We start from the raw sequence: 25,373 nt of genomic DNA, 5'->3' as shown, positions 1-25,373 counted from the left end.
TTAAAAATTTCAGATCCCCATTTCCTGTCTGTAGTTCTCATGGTGATGGAATCCCTATAATTCACAATAGGCTGTAGGACATCTTTATTTAAATATCCTGCCAAACAAAGTATCAGAGGAAGAGCACTTTGTAATCCTTCAACTGAAGCACTTGTACCCTAAGTAAGCATAGCCACATACTGTAACTAGATATTGTTGACCCAGGAAAGACCTTGAACTTTGGAAGAAACTAAAATTTAAGGAAGCAGAACAATATGGATTTTAAAACATAATCTGTTCAAAAATAACATAATGACAGACAACAATACCAGGACTAGTTTTACTGTAGATCAACAAAGTTCTGTTGCTCATCAAAGGCCTTTTATAGGTAATCTAAGATCTCTACCTTATAAGTCATTTGGACAGGTATTTCTAAAACTTCAAGAGAAAAGATCAATTAAGACTCACTAGGAGTTACCAATTTAAAATGTTACTGGGGGACTTCCTGTTTATCTATGTCCCTAAACTTCAGCTAACGTGAATTTTAGCTATCTAAGGTACTTAAACTTTTATCTTTGGCTGTCTTAAAAAGGGTGATCCTTTAGGCAAAACTAATCTATGGTGATAGAAGCCTGAATATTGGTTACTTCTGATTATGTTTATTGATTAGAAGGGGCACGTGCGAGCCGCACGTGCGAGCCTTTGGGGCTTCTGGGAAATGTTCTATATCTTGATCTGAGTGGTGGTTACATGGATGTAAAACCCATCAAGCTGAACACTTAAACTTTGTGCCTCTTATTGAAGAGTTGGTGAAATAGGAATGGTTTAAAAGAATGACGTAAGGGATTTAAGGATCTCTCCCCTTTAATTCTAAAATATCCTTTCACCTTCTTGGCCAGTCTGTATACACTTGGAAGGCAGGGATAATGTTCTCTTAATTTTTATATTCCTGATTGTACAGTGGGAGGGAGACTGGAGGCAGGAGGAAGGCTTAAGGGCTGGCATACTCACCTCCTCCCAGGAGAATTTCTTAGTAAACCAAGTTCCACTCTGAGCTACCACCTTGCTGTTTAAATATGTATATATATTTTTTTCCTTGATTTGAAGATAGCAAACTTAAGCTACATTTTTTAAAATAAATTTATTTAGTTTATTTATTTATTTGGGGCTGCATCAGGCCTTCGTTGCTGCGCACGGGCTTTCTCTAGTTGCAGCGAGCAGGGGCTACTCTTCATTGCAGTGCGTGGGCTTCTCATTGCGGTGGCTTCTCGTTGCGGAGCACGGGCTCTAGGCGCGCGGGCTTCAGTAGTTGTGGCACGCGGGCTCAGTAGTTGTGGCTCACGGGCTCTAGAGCACAGGCTCAGTAGTTGTGGCGCACAGGCTTAGTTGCTCCTCGGCATGTGGGATCTTCCCGGACCAGGGCTCGAACCCATGTCCCCAGAACTGGCAGTCAGATTCTTAACCACTGCGCCACCAGGGAAGCCCCTAAGTTACATCTTTTGAGCTTTTATTTTATTTTTAAATTTTTATTTTATATTGGAGTGAAATTAATTAACAATGTTGTATTAGTTTCAGGTGTACAGCAAAGTGATTGAGTTATACATATACATGTATCTATTCTTTTTAAAATTCTTTTCCTATTTAAGTTATTACAGAATATTGAGCAGAGTTACTTGTGCCATACAGTAGGTCCTTGTTGGTTATCTATTTTGCATATATGAGCTGCATTTTTATTTCAGAATCTGAAAAGTAGAGTATTCGGTGACATAATCACATTCTCGCACATATCTTGCCTTATTTACTTTCCCACTTGCATCTTCTGTTAGCCTCTCATCTTCCTATTTTGGTACTTGAGAGTAGAAATTGTATTTTTATTGCTCAAAAGTGCTTAGTGAACTGGAATTTCTAGGGCGGAGAAGAGATGACAAAATGAATGATTTAATAATGCTGAGAAATAAAGGGCTGTCCTTAGGCAGCCTTCCTTAGGGAAGGTAGTAACGCATCTTTCCCATCCTTCTGCCAAAGATTTTATGATAGAGGTAAGCCAAGATTATAAAAAGATTTAAGTTTTCCATATGGAAGAGCCAGATGTAGGGCCAGGAAGAAGGGAAAGAAAGGGTGTTTTTAACATTTATGACAAGAGAGAGCCCTTGGATTCTACATATGTAAGCCTTTTCCTCCAAAATACTTGAACCTTTGACATAAGTTAGGTTCTGGGAAAAGTTACTGCACTCAGTTGACTTAAAATTGAATGTGAGTTTACTTTGTAAGAAATATCTGTTCACAAGGAAAGTATATGGGAAACTTGCTGTAATACTGCCCTTGAGGTTCATGCAGTTAGTTGTCTTGTTATGAAGTTGTTCTGAATGAGCTGAAAAACTTTTGAAATTTCCTTTACAATCTTTGTTCTAGACTGTAATTTACCACGTGCATGTCATTGGAGAGTTAAGGTTCTTGTATTTGGTTGGGGGCCCATTTAATAACCTCTTTTGATCTTTCACTAACTGAAATTGTTTTCAAGTTACAAATGCAAGAATAGTACTGTAAACCTGTTAGTTCTTTAAAGGGAATTAGAATTTCCTAAATATATTCCATCCTGGGACTTGGCTATCTTGACTCCAGAGTAACTAAAACAGTGTGATTCTGTGAAAAGAATTGGATCAATGGATCCACTAGGACAGGTGAAACAGACCCTAGCATGTTTAAAACTTTAATAAAGTAAAACTCCTTAAAAACTCAGTGGGCTCCCGACTTCCATCTAACCCCCATTCTCAAACAGGGCCAGACTTACCTTATCTTCTGATCATAGGCTGCCCTCTTTCAGGAAGTAGGGAGGCAGAAAGTGGATCTCCATATTTCCGTTACTCTCTCAGCCCAGTTTCCCCAAATCTGGCTAACAAAATAGGCACCGACTAACTGAGAGATTTCTGTTACCACTATTGTAGTCCTGGAAAGAGCAGTCAACCTCTAAATCCACATTTGTCCCCATTGATAATTAAACCCAAGTGAACAACTGTTACTAGATGGCGCCAAACTGTGTAGTAGGACGGATTTGGATGGTTCAGCCAGACCATGGAAATTCAGTCTCTTAGCTGAACAGGTGCATCACGATCAGCTCGTTATTCTCACAATATCAAATGCCATATATTTTATAAAAATGAATTTTTGGACTCTACTTTTCCCCTTAAAGTGAGGCCTTACGGAAAATAATAATCGAAGCATCACAAAGTAATAGATTATTACTGGCCTAGATTATTAGTAAGTGGAATTGGGAAAAACTGACATCTGGATCAAGGATATCTCTTTAACTATAAAAGTAGTCATCAAATTACAAAGGAAAATTCCAGCTATTGAAAATTTAAAAATGCATGTCAAAAAATCATGTTAAAAAACATATCACAAACTAGGAAAATTTTGATGTTTCAGAGCTTTAATACTCTTATAAGTAAAGAGGAAAGATATATATATATAAGCAAAAGAGACATAAAGTAATATATTAATGTGATTACAATCATGTATATATATTAAATAAATTTGGGAAATATAATGGAAGATTAATACAGCTACTAAAAATCATGTTTTCAGAAGCTTTTAATTGCATGGGAAAAACTCATAATCAGAAGTGGTAACACTTTATGCATCCAGTATGGTCCTAATTGTGTACATAGTTATGGTGTATATTTAGGCACAAAGGAAAAGATACTGAAAGGAAGTAGATCAAAAAAAAAGAATTACAGAGGTTAGATCGGTATAGTAAGAGTATGGCTGATTTTTTTCTTCATAATTTTCTGCATTTTTCAGGCTTTAAGAAAACTGTATGTTAGTTTTATAATCAGAAAACCAAACTAACATCAAAACAGAAAATACATCTCCTCAGAATAACCCTTTTAACTTGAGCACTCCTTCATGTTTTCTCTTCTGGTAAAACTCACTAGGTTGGTGAACTAGATGATTCCTCACCACTTCTTATCCCACCAGCGTGTTTGATAACTTGGCATGATTTCCTACAGCGTTTTTTCCTCCTTTGATACATACTACCAAAAATGTGTTACTACATCACAGTTCATCCATCTTCATATTTACCTAACATTAGCCTGGGGAACTCTGCCCCATCTTCCTACTTAGCCCTTTTTTTTCATAAACCACTTATCTAGCCATTTAGAAAGCCAATCTCTCTAGCTATTCCTATAAGGAGCCAGCATTCTCTTTCAAAGCATTTTAAAACACTAGTTCTTACCTACCTTATGGGGGGGGAGGGTTTATTGATTATTCATATGAAGTATTTCAACATGGAATTTTGATGAGGGGGACCTGGCTTCCCAGCTTTTGCCATGGCAGAGTGTTGAAATACTTATGTGATGACTTGAACTCTCTGAAATTCCACACGAGAATACAGTAGAATTTCACAGCAGGAAAGGACCTTAGAAGTAATTTAATTCAACTCTATATTACAGATGAGAAAATTGAAGCCAGAGTGGTTAAAACCCAAGATTAATCCCCAGTTAATAGCAGGTCTTTTTACTTCTCACTGTGGTCTTTTTAATACATTATTCTGAAGATGGCGGAAGAGTAAGACGCGGAGATCACCTTCCTCCCCACAGATACACCAGAAATACATCTACGCGTGGAACAACTCCTACGGAGCACCTACTGAACGCTGGCAGAAGACCTCAGACCTCCCAAAAGGCAAGGAACCCCCCACGTACCTGGTTAGGGCAAAAGAAAAAACTAAACAGAGACAAAAGGATAGGGACGGGTCCTACACCAGCGGGAGAGAGCTGTGAAGGAGGAAAAGTGTCCACACACTAGGAAGCCCCTTCGCGGGTGGAGACTTCGGGAGGCGGAGTGGGGGAGTTTGGGAGCCGCGGAGGAGAGCACAGCATCAGGGGTGCGGAGGGCAAAGCCGACAGATTCCAGCGCAGAGGATCGGGCCGACCGGCACTCACCAGCCGAGAGGCTTTTCTGCTCGCCCGCCGGGGCGGGCGGGACTGGGAGCTGAGGCTCCGGCTTTTGTCGGAGCGCCGGGAGGGGACTGGGGTTGGCGGCGTGAGCACAGCCTGCGGGGCGTTGGTGCACCGCGGCTAGCCGGGAGAGAGTCCGGGGGGGGTCTGGACCTGCCGAAGAGGCGAGAGACTTTTGCGTCCCTCTTTGTTTCCTGGTGCACGAGGAGAGGGGATTGGGAACGCTGCTTGGGAGAGCTCCAGGGACGGGCGCGAGCCGCGGCTGGAGGTGCGGAGCCCAGAGACAGACATGAGACGCTGAGGCCGCTGCTGCCGCCACCGGGGGGCCTGTGTGCGAGCGCAGGTCGCTGGCCACACGCCCTTCCGGGGAGCCTGTGCGGCCCGCCACTGCCAGGGTCCCGGGATCCGGGGACAACTCGCCCGGGAGATCGCACGGCGCGCCTCAGGCTGCAACGTCACGCCGGCCTCTGCCGCTGCAGGCCCGCCCCACACTCCGTGACCCTCCCTACCCCCCGGCCTGAGTGAGCCAGAGCCTCCGAATCAGCGGCTCCTTTAACCCCGTCCTGTCTGAGCAAAGAACAGACGCCCTCCGGCGACCTACACGCACAGGCGGGGCCAAATCCAAAGCTGAGCCCCTGGGAGCTGTGAGAACAAAGAAGAGAAAGGGAAATCTCTCCCAGCAGCCTCAGAAGCAGCGGATTAAAGCTCCACAATCAACTTGATATACCCTGCATCTGTGGAATACCTGAATAGTCAACGAATCATCCCAAATTAAGGAGCCCTGTGGATGAAAGGCTCTTGGTGCTGCAGCCAGGAGTCAGTGCTGTGCCTCTGAGGTGGGAGAGCCAACTTCAGGACACTGGTCCACAAGAGGCCTCCCAGCTGCACATAATATCAAACAGCAAAAATCTCCGAGAGATCTCCATCTCAACGCCAGCACCCAGCTTCACTCAACGACCAGCAAGCTACAGTGCTGGACATCCTATGCCAAACAACTAGCAAGACAGGAACACAACCCCACCCATTAGCAGAGAGGCTGCCCAAAATCATAATAAGTCTACAGACACCCCAAAACACACCACCAGACGTGGACCTGCCCACCAGAAAGACAAGATCCAGCCTCATCCACCAGAACACAGGCACTAGTACCCTCCACCAGGAAGCCGACACAACCCACTGAACCAACCTTAGCCACTGGGGACAGACACAAAAAACAACAGGAACTACGAACCTTCAGCCTGCAAAAAAGGAGACCACAAACACAGTAAGATAAGCAAAATGAAAAGACAGAAAAACACACAGCAGATGAAGGAGCAAGATAAAAACCCACCAGACCTAACAAATGAAGAGGAAATAGGCAGTCTACCGGAAAAAGAATTCAGAATAATGATAGTAAGGTTGATCCGAAATCTTGGAGATAGAATGGACAATAGAATGGACAAAATGCAAGAATCAGTTAACAAGGACCTAGAAGAACTAAAGATGAAACAAACAATGATGAACAACACAATAAATGAAATTAAAAATACTCTAGATGGGATCAATAGCAGAATAACTGAGGCAGAAGAACGGATAAGTGACCTGGAAGATAAAATAGTGGAAATAACTACTGCAGAGCAGAATAAAGAAAAAAGAATGAAAAGAACTGAGGACAGTCTCAGAGACCTCTGGGACAACATTAAACGCACCAACATTCGAATTATAGGGGTTCCAGAAGAAGAAGAGAAAAAGAAAGGGACTGAGAAAATATTTGAAGAGATTATAGTTGAAAACTTCCCTAATATGGGAAAGGAAATACTTAATCAAGTCCAGGAAGCACAGAGAGTCCCATACAGGATAAATCCAAGGAGAAACACGCCAAGACACATATTAATCAAACTGTCAAAAATTAAATACAAAGAAAACATATTAAAAGCAGCAAGGGAAAAACAACAAATAACACACAAGGGAATCCCCATAAGGTTAACAGCTGATCTTTCAGCAGAAACTCTGCAAGCCAGAAGGGAGTGGCAGGACATATTGAAAGTGTTGAAGGAGAAAAACCTGCAACCAAGATTACTCTACCCAGCAAGGATCTCATTCAGATTTGATGGAGAAATTAAAACCTTTACAGACAAGCAAAAGCTGAGAGAGTTCAGCACCACCAAACCAGCTCTACAACAACTGCTAAAGGAACTTCTCTAGGCAAGAAACACAAAAGAAGGAAAAGACCTACAATAACAAACCCCAAACAATTAAGAAAATGGGAATGGGAACACACATATCGATAATTACCTTAAATGTAAATGGACTAAATGCTCCCACCAAAAGACACAGATTGGCTGAATGGATACAAAAACAAGACCCATATATTTGCTGTCTACAAGAGACCCACTTCAGACCTAGAGACACATACAGACTGAAAGTAAGGGGATGGAAAAAGGTATTTCATGCAAATGGAAACCAAAAGAAAGCTGGAGTAGCAATTCTCATATAAGTTATATATATATATATATATATATATATATATATATATATGTAGTTTGCTTGAGTGCAGTGTTTTTTGTTTTCTGTACTGAATTCATTAGCATGAGTCGGTATAAAATTTAGCATAGGTCAATATGTAATTTGTAAACTAATAAGGTCTTAAAAGTGAGGAATTAAGTCTTTTAAATTTAATTATTTATTGTAAAGAGCAGAATAGCATACATAAACAGGTGCCTAAGGAAAACTTGTATTCTAATATGGAACTCTCATGAACACCTTTTTTTTTTTTTTCTTCTAACGGTATGATAGTAGGCCATTTGATTATTTTTATGGCTTTAACTTTACAACAATGAAATATTCGTAAATTTTAAAAAGTATTTTTCTTTATTTGATGCGGGTGGGATACTGGAGAAATGAAAGGTCAAACATCTATTGAGGAATCCATACTTGTCTATATATTGTGTACTTTTATTTCAAGAACTGATTTAAAATTCCTAAAAGGATGCTATAATAAGTTATTATGCCATTTTACAGACTGAATTAAGTGAATTTCAGGGAGGTATGAAACTTGCCTAAGGCTATCCAGCTACCAAGCGGTAGAAGTGAGAATTAAATCCAGGTATACCTATAAAAAAAAAAAATAAAAAAATAAAAAAATAAAAAAAAAAAGAAGGCGAGGGCAGCACCAGGGTATGGGGTTGTTAGTTTTATAGGGGTGAGTAATTTCATACGCTGATGAGTGGGAGGAGTATTCCAGCTATTTTGGGGAAGGGGTGGGGATTTCTAGGAATTGAGCCACCGCCCACTTTTTGACCTTTATGGTCATCCTTGGAACTGTCGTGGCACCTGTGGGTGTGTCGCTTAGCTTGCTGATGTGTTACAATGAGTGTATACTGAGGCTCAAGGTCTAGTGGAAGTAGACTCGTCCGCCATCTTGGACCTATTTTGTTCTAATCAGTTTATGTTGTGTCCTCGGGCTATGTAGTTCTTTTGAAGGTTGTGCCCTGCCCCCTTTCCTCCTGTTTCATATTGAATATATAATATTTACCAGAGTATGTTTTAATAATTAATACATGATATATTGTATAATTAATTTATATATCATTTATATAATGATATCTATAGGTATTTATTCTAATAAGTCATTAAAAATAAATGAATATTAAAAAAAAAATACATTATTCTTAGAATAAGTTCCTCAGCTTAGTTTCATGGTGTTTGGTATGATAGGTTTTGGGATTGCAGACAGAATCTATGCCGTTATGAATTGAATGCAGTGAACTTAAAGTTTTAGCCTAGTTCTCCTAGCACCAGAATGTAACGAGGACCTCACCACAGCTTGAGAACACATGGTCCCACCATGTTGGGGTTTTCCTCATTCTTCTTCAGAAAATTCTTGTTTATTCTCAGTCTAATTCTTTTAAGCATAGTTGATTTTTTTTTTTTAACCTCAGACTTTGAGAAGAAAACCCTTTTCTGTCAGTATTATTTTTATAAAAACTGTATTAGAGTTTTGCTTTGATCTTTTTTATTAAAGCTTCTGACCATTGAGTTATATAAATTTAACTTTTTAGTTAAAGGATAAATATGAGAACCTTTAGTTAAGGAAGAAAAATCAATTTCACTATATGTTGTTGTTCTTAAAAGCATAACTAAAGAATTTCTATAGAAGTTGAGGGAATAATCTATCCTCATGGCCAGTAAAATGAAGATATCACAACAGCTGCAAGATATTGGTTACACTGTTGGAATTCATTTTGATACAGTGGATTTTTATTATTTTTTTAACTTCCCCACCCCCCCCAAAGCTTTTTGGTAGCAGGTGTGACTTTTAACCTTCCAAACTCAAACTTGTATGATACTGAATAACTTGGTGGGGGCCAAAATATGTGGGAAATGAATTTTAAAAAGATTAATAATCTTGTAACATGGAGCTCAAATAATAGTTCTTACATTGAACAAAATGCAGACATGTTATACTAAAAATTGAAGACCAGCAATGTTGGAGAAAATAATTGGCAGGTCTGTGAATTATGATTATGTTTATAATTTTGATCTCTAGTCTAATTGATGAAAGCCTTGTCCTATTAATAAAATAGATAACTTATTTTCAGGAATGCAAATAGACCTTCACTAAGGTGTTTTTATTTTTATAAATTTATTTATTTATTTATTTTTGGTTGTGTGGGGTCTTCATTGCTGCGCGTGGGCTTTCTCTAGTTGTGGCGAGCGGGGGCTACTCTTCATTGAGGTGCGCGGGCTTCTCACCGCGGTAGCTTCTCTTGTTGCGGAGCACGGGCTCTAGGCGCGCAGGCTTCAGTAGTTGTGGCACGTGGGCTTAGTAGTTGTGGCGTGCAGGCTGGAGAGCGCAGGCTCAGTAGTTGTGGTGCACAGGCTTAGTTGTGCCGCAGCATGTGGGATCTTCCCGGACCAGGGCTTGAGCCCGTGACCCCTGCATTGGCAGGTGGATTCTCAACCACTGCGCCACCAGGGAAGCCCTTTTACCGAGGTTTTAATTAACATACGAACTCTCGGTTGTATAATTTGTATACTTTGTAATGAGAATACAAAACATTTTTACTTTTTTACAGATAAGATCCATAAAATTTTGAAAGTGGAGAAATTTTTGTGTATCTTTCTTATTTTAATGAAAGTAATAAAATATATTTGTTGAATCAGGCTTAATGTAAACCCCCAAAATATACTTGTAAAACTATGCCTTCAACTTCCAGATTAACCTCTGGACAACCCCTTTGTGTTGTAATTCAAAGTATCACTAGCTTCATTTCAGTAAGCACCGCAACTATTTTTAATTCATTATATAGAGATAAGTTAAATGTAGTTTTAGGCATTTCTAATCGTACTTAAAGTACATCATTATATATAAATATTAAACAACCGAGAGTATGGAAGTGTGTTATACATAGAATATATAAACCTTGGTTTATCCAAAATTTCACCAGAATTTTTCTTGTAATATATAAATTTAATATTATTGATTATATAATTATATATAGTATATTAATTGTATTAATATATTTTATAATTATATAATATTATGTAATAATTATATAATTAATAACATATTGATTATACAATTAAGAATACTATATATTATTATATAATACTATATTTATGACAATAGATACTCATATTTTGATTCACATATGTATGTATAAGGTTCTCAGAGGTCCTCTGAATCATTAAAGGAAGTTTAAAGTCTTTGCCATTTCTTTTCCTCTCAGTACTGTACACCTAGAACTCTACACTAGCTCCCAACCTGATCTTTAGTGTTTCCTGCACCTTGCCACTAGATCATTTATCCTAAAATAGTGTTTTCATTGCATCCATCTCGCTCAAGAAACTTTAGCAGCTTCCTATTTCTATCGCTTGCTTCCTGCCTACTCCAATAAGCTGCCCTCCGCACTATTCCCTCCTAAGTCCTACTGACATTGCTCACGCTGCTACGGGAAGGTGTCTAACATAGGTCTTGGCACAATGTTTGTTTCCGTTCCCTCTGCTTCCTGTTTATCTGCCTGAAATCTATCTGTCCTTCAAGACCTAGTTCAAATTCTACTTACGTCAAGTTCAGGGGCTACTCTTTGGAGTACTCTGTTCCAATATTATCTCCCTGTTCCCCATTCACTTAATATTTTGTACTATACCTTTAAGTTCCAATTATTTTCTTGTATTATTCTCTAATAATTGTTTCTTGTCTGGAAGTCACATTTTCCTGGCAAATTGTCCAAAGCAGTGGTTCAAGCTCTGACTGTGTAAGCTCTATTCCAGAACCTACTGAACCAGATCCCTGGGAAGGACCCTGGAAATCTCTTTCTTTAGTTAAGCTAACCAGGTGATTCCAATGAAGATCAAATTACTTGGTGTCATTTGAACTATGCAGTAAATATTTGAATTGAACAAAATTAACTATAGATTTTGTATTAAATGTATTTTGTTTTAAGTTCTTTGTTTTTTTTTTTTTTTTTTTTTTTTTTGCGGTACGCGGGCCTCTCACTGTTGTGGCCTCTCCCGTTGTGGAGCACAGGCTCCGGACACGCAGGCTCAGCGGCCATGGCCCACGGGCCCAGCCGCTCCGTGGCATGTGGGATCTTCCCGGACCGGGGCACGAACCCATGTCCCCTGCATCGGCAGGCGGACTGTCAACCACTGCACCACCAGGGAAGCCCTGTTTTAAGTTCTTTGAAAATTTATGATCTGTGTCATAAATTTAGGTCGTAATAGGTAGTGTTACCTATTTTCTTCTAGTATATAGTTACCTGGGAGTCTTCCATTCTCCCCAAATTCTGTATCAGTGAGAGAAATTTTCAAAAAAAATATTTCAATCACATGTATCTAAATGAATGCATATATAATTTCCCTTTATAAAGTTCTTTTTCACTTCTTTTTAACTTTACAGCTAATTCATGAATACATTCTCATGAAGAATTCAAAAATACAAAGTAAAACTCACTTTTGATTCCTTCTCTCATGGTAAACAAGACTGTTGATTTGCCATGTTCCCTTCTGGATTTTTAGCATACATTTACATATTTTGTGTATCATTTTTCCCATAAATGCTGGATGAATTATTTTGAAACTTCTCACCTTGTCTTGGTGCTCTTTCCATATCAGTATGTGTATGTATATGTGTATGTGTACGTTTGTGTATTCATTCTGTACAGTGTTCCATAGTATGGATGTACCACCATTTATTTAAGCATCCATTAAAGATGGACCTTTAGGTTGCTCTCACTTTTTTCCTTACTGTAAACCACACCTCAGTGAACATCCTTGCATGTGCACTTTCGTGAACACATACCATTTGCTCTTAAATAAGATCTTCCTGTTCTGCCCTCCTTTTCATTTTTGGTTCACAAGCAGTTTCTCATAATCTGCATCAGGGTACTCTCTTCCAGGTTGTGGCCAAAAAGTACCGGATCAAGTCAGAAAATTTGCATTCCAGACCTGGCTCTTCATTGACTTGCTCTGTGATCTTGGACCTTTTTCTTCTTTGTTAATGTGAAAACAAAGATTAGAGGGATGACTTTTAGGGTTTCTTACAGTTCTAATGATTTCTTGTTCTAATTAGGCTTGCAGGTGTGATACCATTTATTTTTGTTATACTCAGCTAGTAGCAAGTGCCATTTGAATCTTGTAAAGTAAATCATAAAGGTTCACGGTGCTTATGAATAGAAGGGCATTACACTTTATTCCTCATTAGTCTTCTGCGTTACTGCTTAACTGATGCTCAAATGCCATTTCCAGATGAACTACTCGTAATGGTGGTGGTGGTGGTAGCAGAGGATGAGGGGAAGGGGAAGGAGGGGGAGTTAGACCTTTTTTTCTTTGGATAATGCTCAACAGTTTACAGAAAACTGTTACTCATACAGCTCACTTTCAGGTATTATCCACTTCTCACAAATCCTGCGAAATTAAAGGACTTGTCCAGATCATTCAGCTAATGAGTTTCAGGGTCCAGACTTGAGCTCACATCTTTTTTCTCTCATATATATATATTCTTTTTCAGATTCTTTTCCATAATAGGTTATTACAAGACATTGAATATAGTTCCCTGTGCTATACAGTAGGTCCTTGTTGTTTATTTTAACTCACATCTTTTGATTACTTAGTTCACTACTTTCTTAAAGACAATTTCCTCATGCTCAAATATTTATTTAATTTATGCTGAATTTCTTTTTTAACATTTATAAAGAGATTGGTATTTATTACATGCTCTTTAAATATTAGTCCTCCACTCCCAACCTTATCCTTGGTCTCCTAGTTTATTTTATATTTTGTGTAGTAGTGGGACTCTGGTCGGTTACAACAGTCTGAGACAGCAAGATGACCAGTACTTTTGAGTCAACAACTCTTGAGCATTCAGGACATGTATTACGCAAGTAGTTGTGGTTATTGTTATCCTTCAAATCACTTGACACAGACCATAAACATTTAGCTCTGGTGCATGAAGATAAATTAGAGACCGGGCTTAGCTTGTCTACAGGGTATCTGTTTCATCTTCACGGTAGACCCCAAGTGTGCCAGTGATGATTCATGGAAATACTTAGTGATGAAGATTGGTTTTGTTTTTGTTGGAAATCTTTTAAAGAATGCTCATCAAAGTGTGGATTCTTTATTTTCAGATACTTTCTTCCTAACATACCAGCAATGAGCTAAAGATATTGCTTGCAGAATACCCTTTTACAAAAAGGCAATGTGGCACAATCCAATGGGACTAAAGTATGGGACTGTTGAGACTAAAATGTGCTACTTTAAGCACTTTCTTATTTAAATTTGGTTACTACCATGAAGTAGAAAATATATGTCCTTCATAGCATTTTAGTTGTTCAGAAATATACAAAGCTCTTTTCTTCGTAGCTTTGATTTTCCTGAATGCTAGGAAGAGCTATTTGGAATTTGTGAAACTTGATACTGCCCCTTTCTAAGTCGTGATATTAATTCTGCAGCTATGTCAACAATTGAGTTCTCTAGACGGGTAGCATGTTTTCATGTTTTAGTGGTCCCATTTCCCTCTGTCTTCCCAAAAATTATCAAAAGAGAGAGAAAAGTTGAGGGAAACTGAAAAAACAGGCCCTTTGTAGCTTTTCTACATTTTTTTCTGTTTCTTGTTAACTTTTTCCCTCACATACAAATTACCTTTTAAAAAAATCTTCCTTGCCTCTGTGCATCCCCCAGCCCCCATTTTCATGATTACCCCACTCTGCACCCCGCACCTTCCCTCCTTCTGAGAACTTTACAGTGTCTTTAGTTGGTCCCTTGACCGATATATGTGCACATACCACAGCTCACTGGTCATCAGAGCTGGAGCCAAGGTTCTCAACTGCTGTTACAGTTCTCAAGTGTGAGGTGCCAGGGGCAATTAATTACTTATTATGAGTACTGAGTTATAAGTGCCTTATTTATGTTTTTGAAAGCAGAGTTGAGCTTAGCCCTACAATCATGTCAGTGTCATCCACTCGCATACAGAAATGCTCTCTTGAGTGGGAGAGAGACACTCCAGCTAGTCATCTGGGGATTGTGCACAAGCAAGCTTATTTACGCTACAGCCTGTGGGAGTGTCATGGGGCATGCAAATGTCATCTGCCTTGGGGCTTTTTCTCAGCAGAAAAAAGGGCTACAACCCTAACCAAAGAACAAGCAGATGTTCCAAACTAAAATGATTATTTTTTATTTGTTTTTTTTTTTGTTGTTGTTATGAGTTTTGACCAGACAGTATTAAAAGGTGAATGAACCTTCGAAAAACATGGTTTCTCTCTTGTTTGTTTTTACCAGTTGCTATTTAGCAACACAAGACTGAAGTTAGGGGGAAAAAATCATTCTGCAGATTTTATTAGATAGCTATTAAAAGTCAAATCGGAAAGAGGGTACAGATGGAGGAAGGCTATTTTTTTTTTTTTTTTTTTTTTTTTGCGGCACGCGGGCCTCTCACCGCCGCGGCCTCTCCTGCCGCGGAGCACAGGCTCCAGACGTGCAGGCCCAGCAGCCACAGCCCACGGGCCCAGCTGCCCCGCGGCACGCGGGATTCTCCCAGACCAGGGCACGAACGCGCGCCCCCCACATCGGCAGGCGGACCCCCAACCACTGCGCCACCAGGGAAGCCCGAGGAAGACTATTTTTGATCATGAAAGTATGTGGTGGATTCCCTTGTTTGCCTCCTTAAACAGGTATGTTCTGGTAAGAGATTGTAGGGCAGAATTCAAGATGGTAACAACATGGACTTCCCTGGTGGCGCAGTGGTTGAGAGTCCGCCTGCCGATGCAGGGGATGCGGATTCGTGCCCCGGTGCGGAAAATCCCACATGTCGCGGAGCGGCTGGGCCCGTGGGCCATGGCCGCTGATCCTGCGTGTCTGGAGCTTGTGCTCCGCAACGGGAGAGGCCACAGCAGTGAGAGGCCCGCGTACCGCAAAAAGAGAAAAAAAAGATGGCAACACCGTAAACCATAAATCAAACAGGTTTCATGTTTTACCTGCAGTTGTGGTTTTGGTGTTTCAAACATCTGTTTGTCATGTCCATTAGTATAAAAACTTCAAAGGGAACTTATGTTTTCCCAGGAGGTATCTTTGTGGTAACCTTAGTTTTTCTTTTTCAACTGATGTCAACAATTTCTACTTATTGTCTCCAATTTAACATGAAATGAGGTCTTTACTCAAGCAGAAAGAATGTGATGAATATGTACTTGTTTCTGTCTCTTGGGAGCAAACTAGTCATAGATCCATGAATTTCTCAGTTAAAAAAAAAGTTAATGGGGGTGAGTAGGAGGAAAAAGAATATTTACATTTGTTACAACCCAAAATGTATATAATAAAATATTTTTTGCAACTGCTTGGTATGATTTACCCCAGAGCTATGGCTCTGGGGATCACCTTGGGTCTAAAGACAACAAAATCTGTTAACTTCTTGTGGAAATTCAAGAGATAGTTTTGAGGATGTGTAACTTGAAAACTGGGAGTGAAAAATTAAGACTTTGTGTACAAGTTAAGTGATTGGCTTCTTTGGTCAGTGTCTTACTCTGCCTCTCTGTAAAAAATAAATGTTCTCGCAAAGCTCATTAATAGCTTCATCGTTGGTGTTCAGATAGCATGTTCTTTAAAAAGCAGTGTGTGGTTGTAGTGATGGACACACAACTCTGTGGAAGTACTAAAACCCATTAACTCGTACGGTTTAAATGGATTAATTATATGGTATGTGAATTATATCTCAATAAAACGTATATTTAAAGAATCAATATATAATTATATTTGAGAAGATAGTGGGGTGTTTCCCTTGGTAGATTTACCCCCCAAAACGAGTGCTCTTCATGAGTTCTTCAGTAGCAGACATTTTTATTGAAAGCCCCATTTGTGTAGAGCAAGTTTTCAAGTGCTTCACCAGCTCCTGGGGTTGTAGGTGTGGTCTTTCCCTCTGCACTCAGATGGCCTGGCTCGACCACATCCACAAAATTGATATTGAATTAGGCATGAGAGAAACAACTGTAAAAGATTTGGGGGGGAAATCACCAAAACTTAGATTATATATTGTAATTAGTGAACTCAGGCTATTCAAAAGTATCTGAAGTCCTCCAAAACTGGAAATCATAGACAATGCAGTATGATAAGTAAGACAAGATTAGCAGCTGAATATACATTTAAATTTAAGTTACAATTAGATATTTAAGGAATGTATATGGCACTTTTTTTAGAATTTTTTACTTTAACCTTTCTGATTAGCTATAAATTAATGATTCCTGCAGCACTGAGGAATAAGAGGGCCTCTATTATAGGATTCAGAGGCACAAACGAAAACTTAGAAAATGTAGTAAAGTGGTAAAGGAGCTTAGGATTGGCAGATAGGAATGGGCTGAAGTTACAAAGTGCGTGTGTGTGTGTGTGTGTGTGTTTAATAGAAAGAGAGATAAACAAATAGAAAATAAAACTAAATTTTCCTATGTTGATATTTATGTCCTCATTTTCTTGCTATCCATTGACTACTGACTTCAAAGCTGTTGAACCTGAGAAAAGTAATAAAAGATGCTCATTCATTAATCAGCAAACTCTGATCTGACATCCACAAAGGACCATACATTCTACTAGGTTATGGAGATGTAAACACAAATAAGATGTGGTCGCTGGCTATGATTTAATGTCAGTTTTTAGCTTTTAAAAGTGAATTCTCTTTATTGTACATATATAAGAAGAATGCACTTTAGGGGGATTTCTTTAGTAATGCTGTGAATATTCGGTCTCATACTTGCTCATAAAGCAACAAGTTCTCTTATGCTCTTCTTACTGGAAACTCTGACTTTAAATTCCACATCTCCCAAAAGAAATAATACTTCCTTTCCTGTATGACAGATGAGTATTTTATGATTATCCCTATGTCATTTCCCCCCCGGTATTAGAGACCGACACACACAGGACTGAGAACAGCAAATTAGGAATCAAGAAACATGAGTTCTCTCTACAGCTCTGCTCCTACGACCCTGAATGATCAAAGGCAAACTGAGGCCCATCTCTACAAATAGGACGGGGATGAAATTGGAATGTGTCTCTTCTCTAACTTTGTTCCCAGTGCTTGCAACCTCTGGAGTTGTTCCATCTCCTTGAGTTTAGTATTTTTAAGGGGCTTAAACTCATTAACGAGGACATGTACATAAAGCATGAAATTTAGAACATATGCATCTTTCATGTAAACAGATTAATGCAAAGTGCGTTCTAGAATGTAAGTTCCATGAAGTTTGGGACCCTGTTGTTCTCATTCATGGCTATAACAGGAGTTAAATAATTTTTTTTGAGAATGAATACATGTATATTAGTGAGACATGTAATGGAGAGGGAAAATATGAAAGGAAACTTTAGATCTCAAAGAAATTCTAAACTAGGGCTCTAACTATTGGAAGAGTAATAACTTGAAGTAGAAAGACTAGAAGATAGATTTTTCATTTTGTTTTATTTCCTCAAAGTATGGGACAGCCTGGTGGAAGATTTCAGGTTAGGAGAGAGTACACAGATAGGAAATTTATTCATTTATTCAGCAAATATTTAAGTATACTCTCAGTATTAGTGTAATGGTGATCAGACTTTTTGATCTCACGACCCCTTTACACTTTCAAAAATTATTAAGGATCCAAAGCTATTTTGTTTATGTGGGTTGTATCTGATATGTGCCATATTGGAATTGAAACAAATTTAAAATTTCTAATTTAACTTATTTGAAATAATAATAGTAAGCCCTTTATGTGTTAACATAAATAATATTTTTCATGAAAAACAATATCATTTCCAAAACAAAAAAAAAGTTTAGTGAGATGATTAGTATCATTTCACATTTTTGCAAGTCTCTTTGATGTGTGGCTTCAGAGAAGACAGCAGGATTCTCATATCTGCTTCTGCAATATACTGCAGTCTGCTCTTCGTTTGAAATATACAAAATTATGGAGAAAACCCAGCTTTTAACAGGTATGGGGGTTAGAAAAGGGAGACCCTCACAAACTCTGTGAAGGATCTCAGGAACTCCCAGGGATCTTCATCCCACACTGTGAGAACCACTGTATTCCAGAATGGTGAAACATGAGTAGTGATTTGTAGCTGAAGAAGGAATACAATATTTCTAGTTGAAGAAGGTATTGATGTCCTATTTAAAAAAAAAAGATGTTGGGGGATCCTTGATAAGTAAGAAGCAGCCTGGATTGGAGACCTTTTTAAGCCTTCCAGGATTTTTTTGTAAAGAGAGATAACAAGTAAAATGTTAAATACATATATAAAGCATGTGTTTATATTACAATGCCTGTTTCTGATTGTTTTTTCTTTGCTTTTTTTCCAGCCCATCCAGACCTTTCAAGTTACCAAAAAGGTAAAGTAGTTTGGATTTTCTTATTAAATAAGTATGTGCTTTTCCCCTTTTAGTATTTTCTTTACATTTTGCGGCTGTTTTCACCTTCCTCGTTCATATTTTTGTGAAGGAAAACTAAATTTCCTCTGAGTTGGCTGCTTGAGGAATCCTATACCTCCAAAAGTGGTTTTAATCCCAAGGTTGACATTTAGCCTTTAAATGCTATTTGGGTTTAATCATTTATATTTGCATAATTATTTTGAATTCTTTCCTGTAATGGATTGGCTTCTCAGTGTCCTACTTATTAAGAGAACAACTGTTCAGCCAACTACCATGACTTAAATTCATGGCCGTTTATTTCAGCTGGGTTGTCTGTGTTTCTAAACATTTTGCTATCATGTTAAGATGGAGGTATTCTTTTATGTGGAAAATTTTAATTTTAGTTTTATAGTAGAAAAGCAAAATTTTAAATGGACAAGAGGTTCTGAAAAAAGCATTGTCTCATCAGCTGTCCTTGTACATTGTGTACATTGTGGTTCCAGATATAATATTATTTAAGAAATTCTTAGTGATCTTTGAAATTCATTTGCTAAAGAAGCTCAGATGCTAATAACCCTGAAGCCTATCTCAGGAGAGTCATCCTTTCTTTGGAGTAAAATTACTACATAAATTTTAATTAGAAACTCCTTTCACATTTAAAAAATATTTTTAAAATTGTAATAAAATAGACATAGCATAAAATTTGCCATTTTAACCATTTTAAAGTATACAATTCTGTGGCATTAAGTACATTCACATTATTATACAGCCATCACACCATTCATCTCCAGAACCTTTTTCTACTTTTCAAACTGAACCTCTATACCCATTAAATAGTACCTCCTCATTTCTTCCCCCCGCCCCCAGCTTCTGGCAACCACTATTCTATGCTGTCTCTATGAATTTCATTACTCTAATATGTACAGTACAAATACTGTACTCTGTGGAAGAGTACAGTATTTGTCCTTTTGTGACTGGCTGATTTCACTTAGCATAATGTCCTCAAGCTTCATCCATGTTGTAGCATGTGTCAGAATTTCCTTCCTATGTAAGACTGAACGATATTCCGTTGTATGCATATACTACATTTTATTTACCCAATTTTGCAAAAAAATTATGGAAAAAAGATGAAGGAAAGAGGTTTTACAAGTAAATATGGCATATGAAGATAATGAATTTCCATTTTTCTAGAAATAATAGGGTCTTCTTAAGTGACCAGAAGTTTTTTGTTTTTTTTTTTTTGTGGTACGCGGGCCTCTCAGTGTTGTGGCCTCTCCCGTTGCGGAGCACAGGCACTGGACGCGCAGGCTCAGCGGCCATGGGTCACGGGCCCAGCCGCTCCGCGGCATGTGGGATCTTCCCGGACCGGGGCACGAACCCGTGTCCCCTGCATCGGCAGGCGGACTCTCAACTGCGCCACTAGGGAAGCCCGACCAGAAGTTTTATATTTTGAAAGGTTCATATATATTTGTCTCTGTTAATAGATTGGTATTTTTAAAAACCTGAATTTATTCTTTTCAGTATATACACATAAAAATACAACTTCTTCCTAAAATTAGCCTTTTCTGATTCCCCTTTCCTACCCCAGCTGGAAGTACTCGCTTCCTTCATTGAATTCACAAAACATTTTATCTGTATCCTTCTGTTGACCTGATTTTGTAGGTATTTGTGCACCTGTCTGATTTTCTGAATTAGGCTCTAAGTTCCTTGAGGGTAATATCCATGTCTGCTATTATTTTATTCCCAGAATGTCTGCCTTCTTACTATGTAATGTTAATTGTTGAATGAGTTTATTACTTCACAAGAAAGAAAGAGTTCTGTACTGTTTTCCTCTGTGAAATTCCATAAGCTTCAATCATTCCTCCCACTAAATTGATCGTTGATGCCACTAGAAATGTTATGATTAATGACATTTAGAAATGGGTACCTTTAAAGGCCAAGAGGAATAAGGGAGAGATATTAAAGGAAACAGAAAGAAAGAAACCGAGGAAGAAGAGATTTTTTTAGGAAGCAAGCAGTAGCTAAAGTGTTAAATATTGCTCAGGTCCAAGAAGATGAAAACCAAGAGAGTTAGTTGACTTTGGCAGTTTCAGAAGAGTCACGAGAGCAAAAGCCAAGCTATTGGGGGTTAAGGATTGGGTGGTTGGTCAGGAAAAGGAGGCCTCAAGTCCAAGGTACTCATACTCTCTGAAGCCTGGCTCTCTGCTCAGAAAGGCAGGGGTGAAAGAGAAGAGTGTTTCCAGAAAGGCAGCAAAGGGCAAAAGAAAAAAGTCTTTGTAAGCTGAGAGGAAAATTTACTGTGGAGGGCCTTATTGTAATACAAATGGCCCATTTAAAACAGGCCCCCATGTAATGTCACTACAGCATAAGTTAGCCCTGTAAGACACTTCATTTGTTTTAACAGTTATTTCTGATCTTTTCCCAGAATAAACCCAATACTAAGGTGGCTGAGCATCTATGAGGATATTTGAGGGACTTCCCATTGGATCCTCATGAAAATCCATCATGGCAGGAACAGCCTGGATCAGGGTGCCAAGCAGCCTGCCCACTTACTCAGATCCACAGTTTACCCACAAACGCAATCCATTCATTCTGTGCTTCTGAGTCTTACGTACCTGTACTATTTGAGACTTAACCTACTGAGAAGTGCTATGGATACACTTTTTTATAGAGCAGTGCCATGGATAGCAACTGCGGGCCTAACCTATGCAGCTGGTACAGCAGTAGGGCCTTGAGGAAAACTGTTCCCTGGTCAGCCACTGGAAAATGACTGCCTGCTGTCACCCAGCAGTTACAGAAGTGGATTGCGTTTACAATTATGCTGTGTGGTCTAAAGAGTTACAAAATCAAGATCAGGCAGATGAAAGACAAGTACTACATGGTACGCAGAGGAACACACTATAGTGAAAAGAGTGGTCCTTTGGAAAATTCTTCCAATGCCCAGAAAAGCATGTGCAGGTTCTTTATTCAAATTTAAACTTAGTTAGAATATGTACCTGGAACCCAGACTCACCATGAAGGGAATTAGCCAAAAAATATAGCGATAAAATTTATAGGTCATTTTTAATTTCCTTTACTTCTCCAGTTTTCCTGCTTTATTAGATGTTTTCCTTAATATTACAACCATTGTCTGGGTTTCGTATTATACATGAAACTTTTGTTTCCCACGTGGTGCCCATAGTTACGCAACATCTTACAACAGACAGCAGGAAGCACAAATAGCCTCAGCAGTTGTGTGCTATTTAGGAGAAACCCTTGTCTGAATGACATTTACTCAGAGTAGCTGGGGCTTTCCCCCATGGTGCTTTATGTCCTCAGGATGGTGATTCCATTTCTTAAGTGCGAACAGTTGTCTCTAGGAAACGTTAGCACATGAAACATCTGCTTTGTGAGGAAGTGGACTTGTAATATAGTAAGGTTAAACGTGTTTGGAAGAAATGTGCCGAAATCACTAATGCCGTAAAGTTTCCATATGTAGTCAATGCATGGATATGGTATAGAGCAGTGCTGTAAAATCAAAACCAAATGTTTTCAAAGGCAAGAAAAAGCAATTATTGAATGAGGTGTTGAAGGTTGCTATGCATGTGTGCAGATTCTTCAAGAACACAAACAAAAAGTCATTATATGGGTAAATTAAACCACAGTATGAAAACTAAGCAATTTGGGGCCCACTGCCCTCTATTGATAACATGTTTGTAGGTAAAAATGCATAACTTCTGGTTCATTTGAAAGAAAATTGATCCGTTTAACATAAAGTGTAATGAGTAATTGTGTAAGCCTGGGGCCATTTTCATTTCATAGGGCTGATATTTTAAAGGTCTAAAATGTAAAGGACTCTTTAAGTCTGAAGCAATGAACAGAAAGTCTCAAATGGGCTATTGACAAAGGACTTTATTGCTTCAAACCGGTTACTTTCATCTTAGTTTGCATTTGGTAGAAGAGGAAATGAAGTATAGCGAATATAAGCTTTGGGTGTGTTCTAGAAATACAAACGCTTCTGACCACTTGGTGTTTACATTTGAACAACTACAATCAGCGTATTGTGATTTATTTGTTTTCATTACATTCAGAATTGTTCTTAAAAAGTTATTCCATCTTATCTAGCATAATTTTTCCTTAATGAGTTTTTAAATGCAGAATTTACAGTCTAGTAAATAATGTTCAAACTTGAAGTCCTTTGGGTCTAGGTGATTTTGCATAGAGAAATTAACTATTAGTGTGGCTTAGGAATTTAATTTTCAGATGACAGTTTGGGGAAGCATCTGTTTGTGGCAAGTTGGCTTATTCCTGATGTTTTCTGTTTCTCTTGTGTTCGAAGCAAGAGATGATATCATAGTGGTTAAGAGGCCAGACTCTAGAACCAGACTACCTAGGTTCCTAGCTTTGTGACCTTTTTTTTCTTTTGAGATATTATTGACATGTAACATTATATTAGTTTCAGGTGTATAACATAATAATTTGATATTCATATGTATTGCAAAATAATCACCGCAATAAGTTTCGTTAACATTCATCACCACACATAGTTACCAATTTTTTTCTTTCTTGTAATGAGAACTTTCAAGATCTACTCTCTAAGCAACTTTCAAGTATGTAATACAGTATTATTAACTATAGTCACCATGCTGTATATTACACCCCCAGGACGTGATTGTTTTATGAGCTGGGCCAGCTTGTGACGTTGAACAAGTTATTTAGCCTGCCTGTGCCTCAGTTTCATCTCATAAGGTTGTTGTGAGAATTATATGAGATGATAATCTATGTAAAGCATGAGAGCAACTGGAACTCCTAGTGGGTGCAGGCTATTATTCTTTATTTTCCTAAGGTTACTTTTAAAAGAACAATAATCAGGGCTTCCCTGGTGGCGCAGTGGTTGGGAATCTGCCTGCTAATGCAAGGGACACGGGTTCAAGCCCTGGTCTGGGAGGATCCCACATGCCGCGGAGCAACCAGGCCCGTGAGCCACAACTACTGAGCCTGCGCATCTGGAGCCTGTGCTCCGCCACAAGAGAGGCCGCGGTAGTGAGAGGCCCGCGCACCGCGATGAAGAGTGGCCCCCGCTTGGCACAACTAGAGAAAGCCCTCGCACAGAAACGAAGACCCAACACAGCAAAAATAAATAAATAAAAGAACAATAATGAAAAATGCCTGTGTGAGTGCTCCCTTAACGCATAATTATGTTAAATTTTAACTTCCTTATTAAAATTTAATTTGAATATCTCCGCAAAGGCAGATCTATGAATTTGAGAGATCAGAGTATAAAAACCGGCCATCTATTCTTAGAGACATATCATAGTTTTTTTCAGAATAATGGTTAGAGCCACTAGCTTTCTTTAAACTGCTGGCATGATTTTGAAGAAAAACTCAAAGTATATGAGCAAGAAGCCTATTTCAAATGAACCAGAAATAGCCATCAGAGCAGCCCAGTGAGCTAAATAACACTGTTGAGAATTTGAGAATAATTGTCCACAATAATTGTCCACAATTGAGAATTTTTGTCCACAAAAATTGTTTCATTTTTTCTCTAATAAAAATTCAAGAAATCTGAAGTTGGCAGAATACATTTTGGGTTTTTTGTTTTTTGTTTTTGCGATACGCGGACCTCTCACTGTTGTGGCCTCTCTCGTTGCGGAGCACAGGCTCCGGACGCGCAGGCTCAGCGGCCATGGCTCACGGGCCCAGCCGCTCCGCGGCATGTGGGATCTTCCTGGACCGGGGCACGAACCTATGTCCCCTGCATCGGCAGGCGGACTCTCAACCACTGTGCCACCAGGGAAGCCCGGCAGAATACATTTTGAATTTTAGAAAAGTTCAGTCTAGTCAACTTCTATGGAGCACTCAGTTCTTATAGAGATCTGGAAGCATCAGGTTAGGAAGGCATGGTCCAGGATCTTATGGAAGGGCCCAGAAACAGATATTTCAGTGGAAGGTGGTGAATGAGGGTGTGGGAAGGGTGTTGGAAGAAATGGCTTAATGGTGGGATTTGGTAACAGAGAGGAGTTTCTGAGGCGTAGTAAGAAACTAAAGCCAGCCTGTGGTGATTAGAGAGTGAAGGGAGGATAGGTACATACATAGGTGTTCATTCATCTAATCAATAGATAGTTACCAAGCACCTTTTAAAAGGCACTGTTCTAGGCACTGATACTACACTAAATCAACCAGTCAATCAACAGTCTCTGCCCTCATGGAGCTCACAATCTAGTGGATAAGTTCATTATCGTTTTAGCTAAATGGAAGGTTAACAGGTTTATGGGGAGGTTTCAGTTTGGTTTGGTTATTCTTACGACTTACACTACCTGAACCTGTTTATGGGCTGAGCTCTTTTTCAAGAACTGATGGAGTAAAAGTAGGGAGAAAGGAATAACTGGAGAAACAAAAGTTCTGAAAGAGACTGCAAGGAGGATGGAGCCTCTGTTAAAATATATTTCTTTCCACTTAGAAAGCATAGATTTAAGAGCTTCTTTTTCCCAGGCACAGATGTAGCAGTGAAATGTTATTTGTCAGGAATGGACATTATTCTTACTCTCAACAGCCTGTAGCATCTGACCACTGCTACTTTATCACAAACAATGAGAGGACAGTGATCTTCCAATTTTCTA

At 38.9% G+C, this 25,373-nt stretch overlaps 1 protein-coding gene across 3 annotated transcripts in view; it reads left to right on the top strand.

Annotated features, from left to right (window-relative positions):
* DISP1 (dispatched RND transporter family member 1) overlaps positions 1-25,373 on the top strand; it is a 211,191-nt gene that overhangs the window by 171,330 nt on the left and 14,488 nt on the right. For all 3 annotated transcript variants that reach the window (XM_049705587.1, XM_049705577.1, XM_004271005.3), the window contains exon 3: positions 18,727-18,756. In XM_049705587.1, coding sequence (XP_049561544.1) covers positions 18,727-18,756 — 30 coding nt within the window. The remainder of the gene's footprint in view (positions 1-18,726; positions 18,757-25,373) is intronic.

The sequence above is a fragment of the Orcinus orca genome, chromosome 1 (assembly GCF_937001465.1).
Source record: "Orcinus orca chromosome 1, mOrcOrc1.1, whole genome shotgun sequence".
Classification (NCBI taxonomy): domain Eukaryota; kingdom Metazoa; phylum Chordata; class Mammalia; order Artiodactyla; family Delphinidae; genus Orcinus; species Orcinus orca.
The sequence above is the reverse complement of the archived record's forward strand: the minus strand, read 5'-3'. Positions and strand labels throughout refer to the sequence as shown.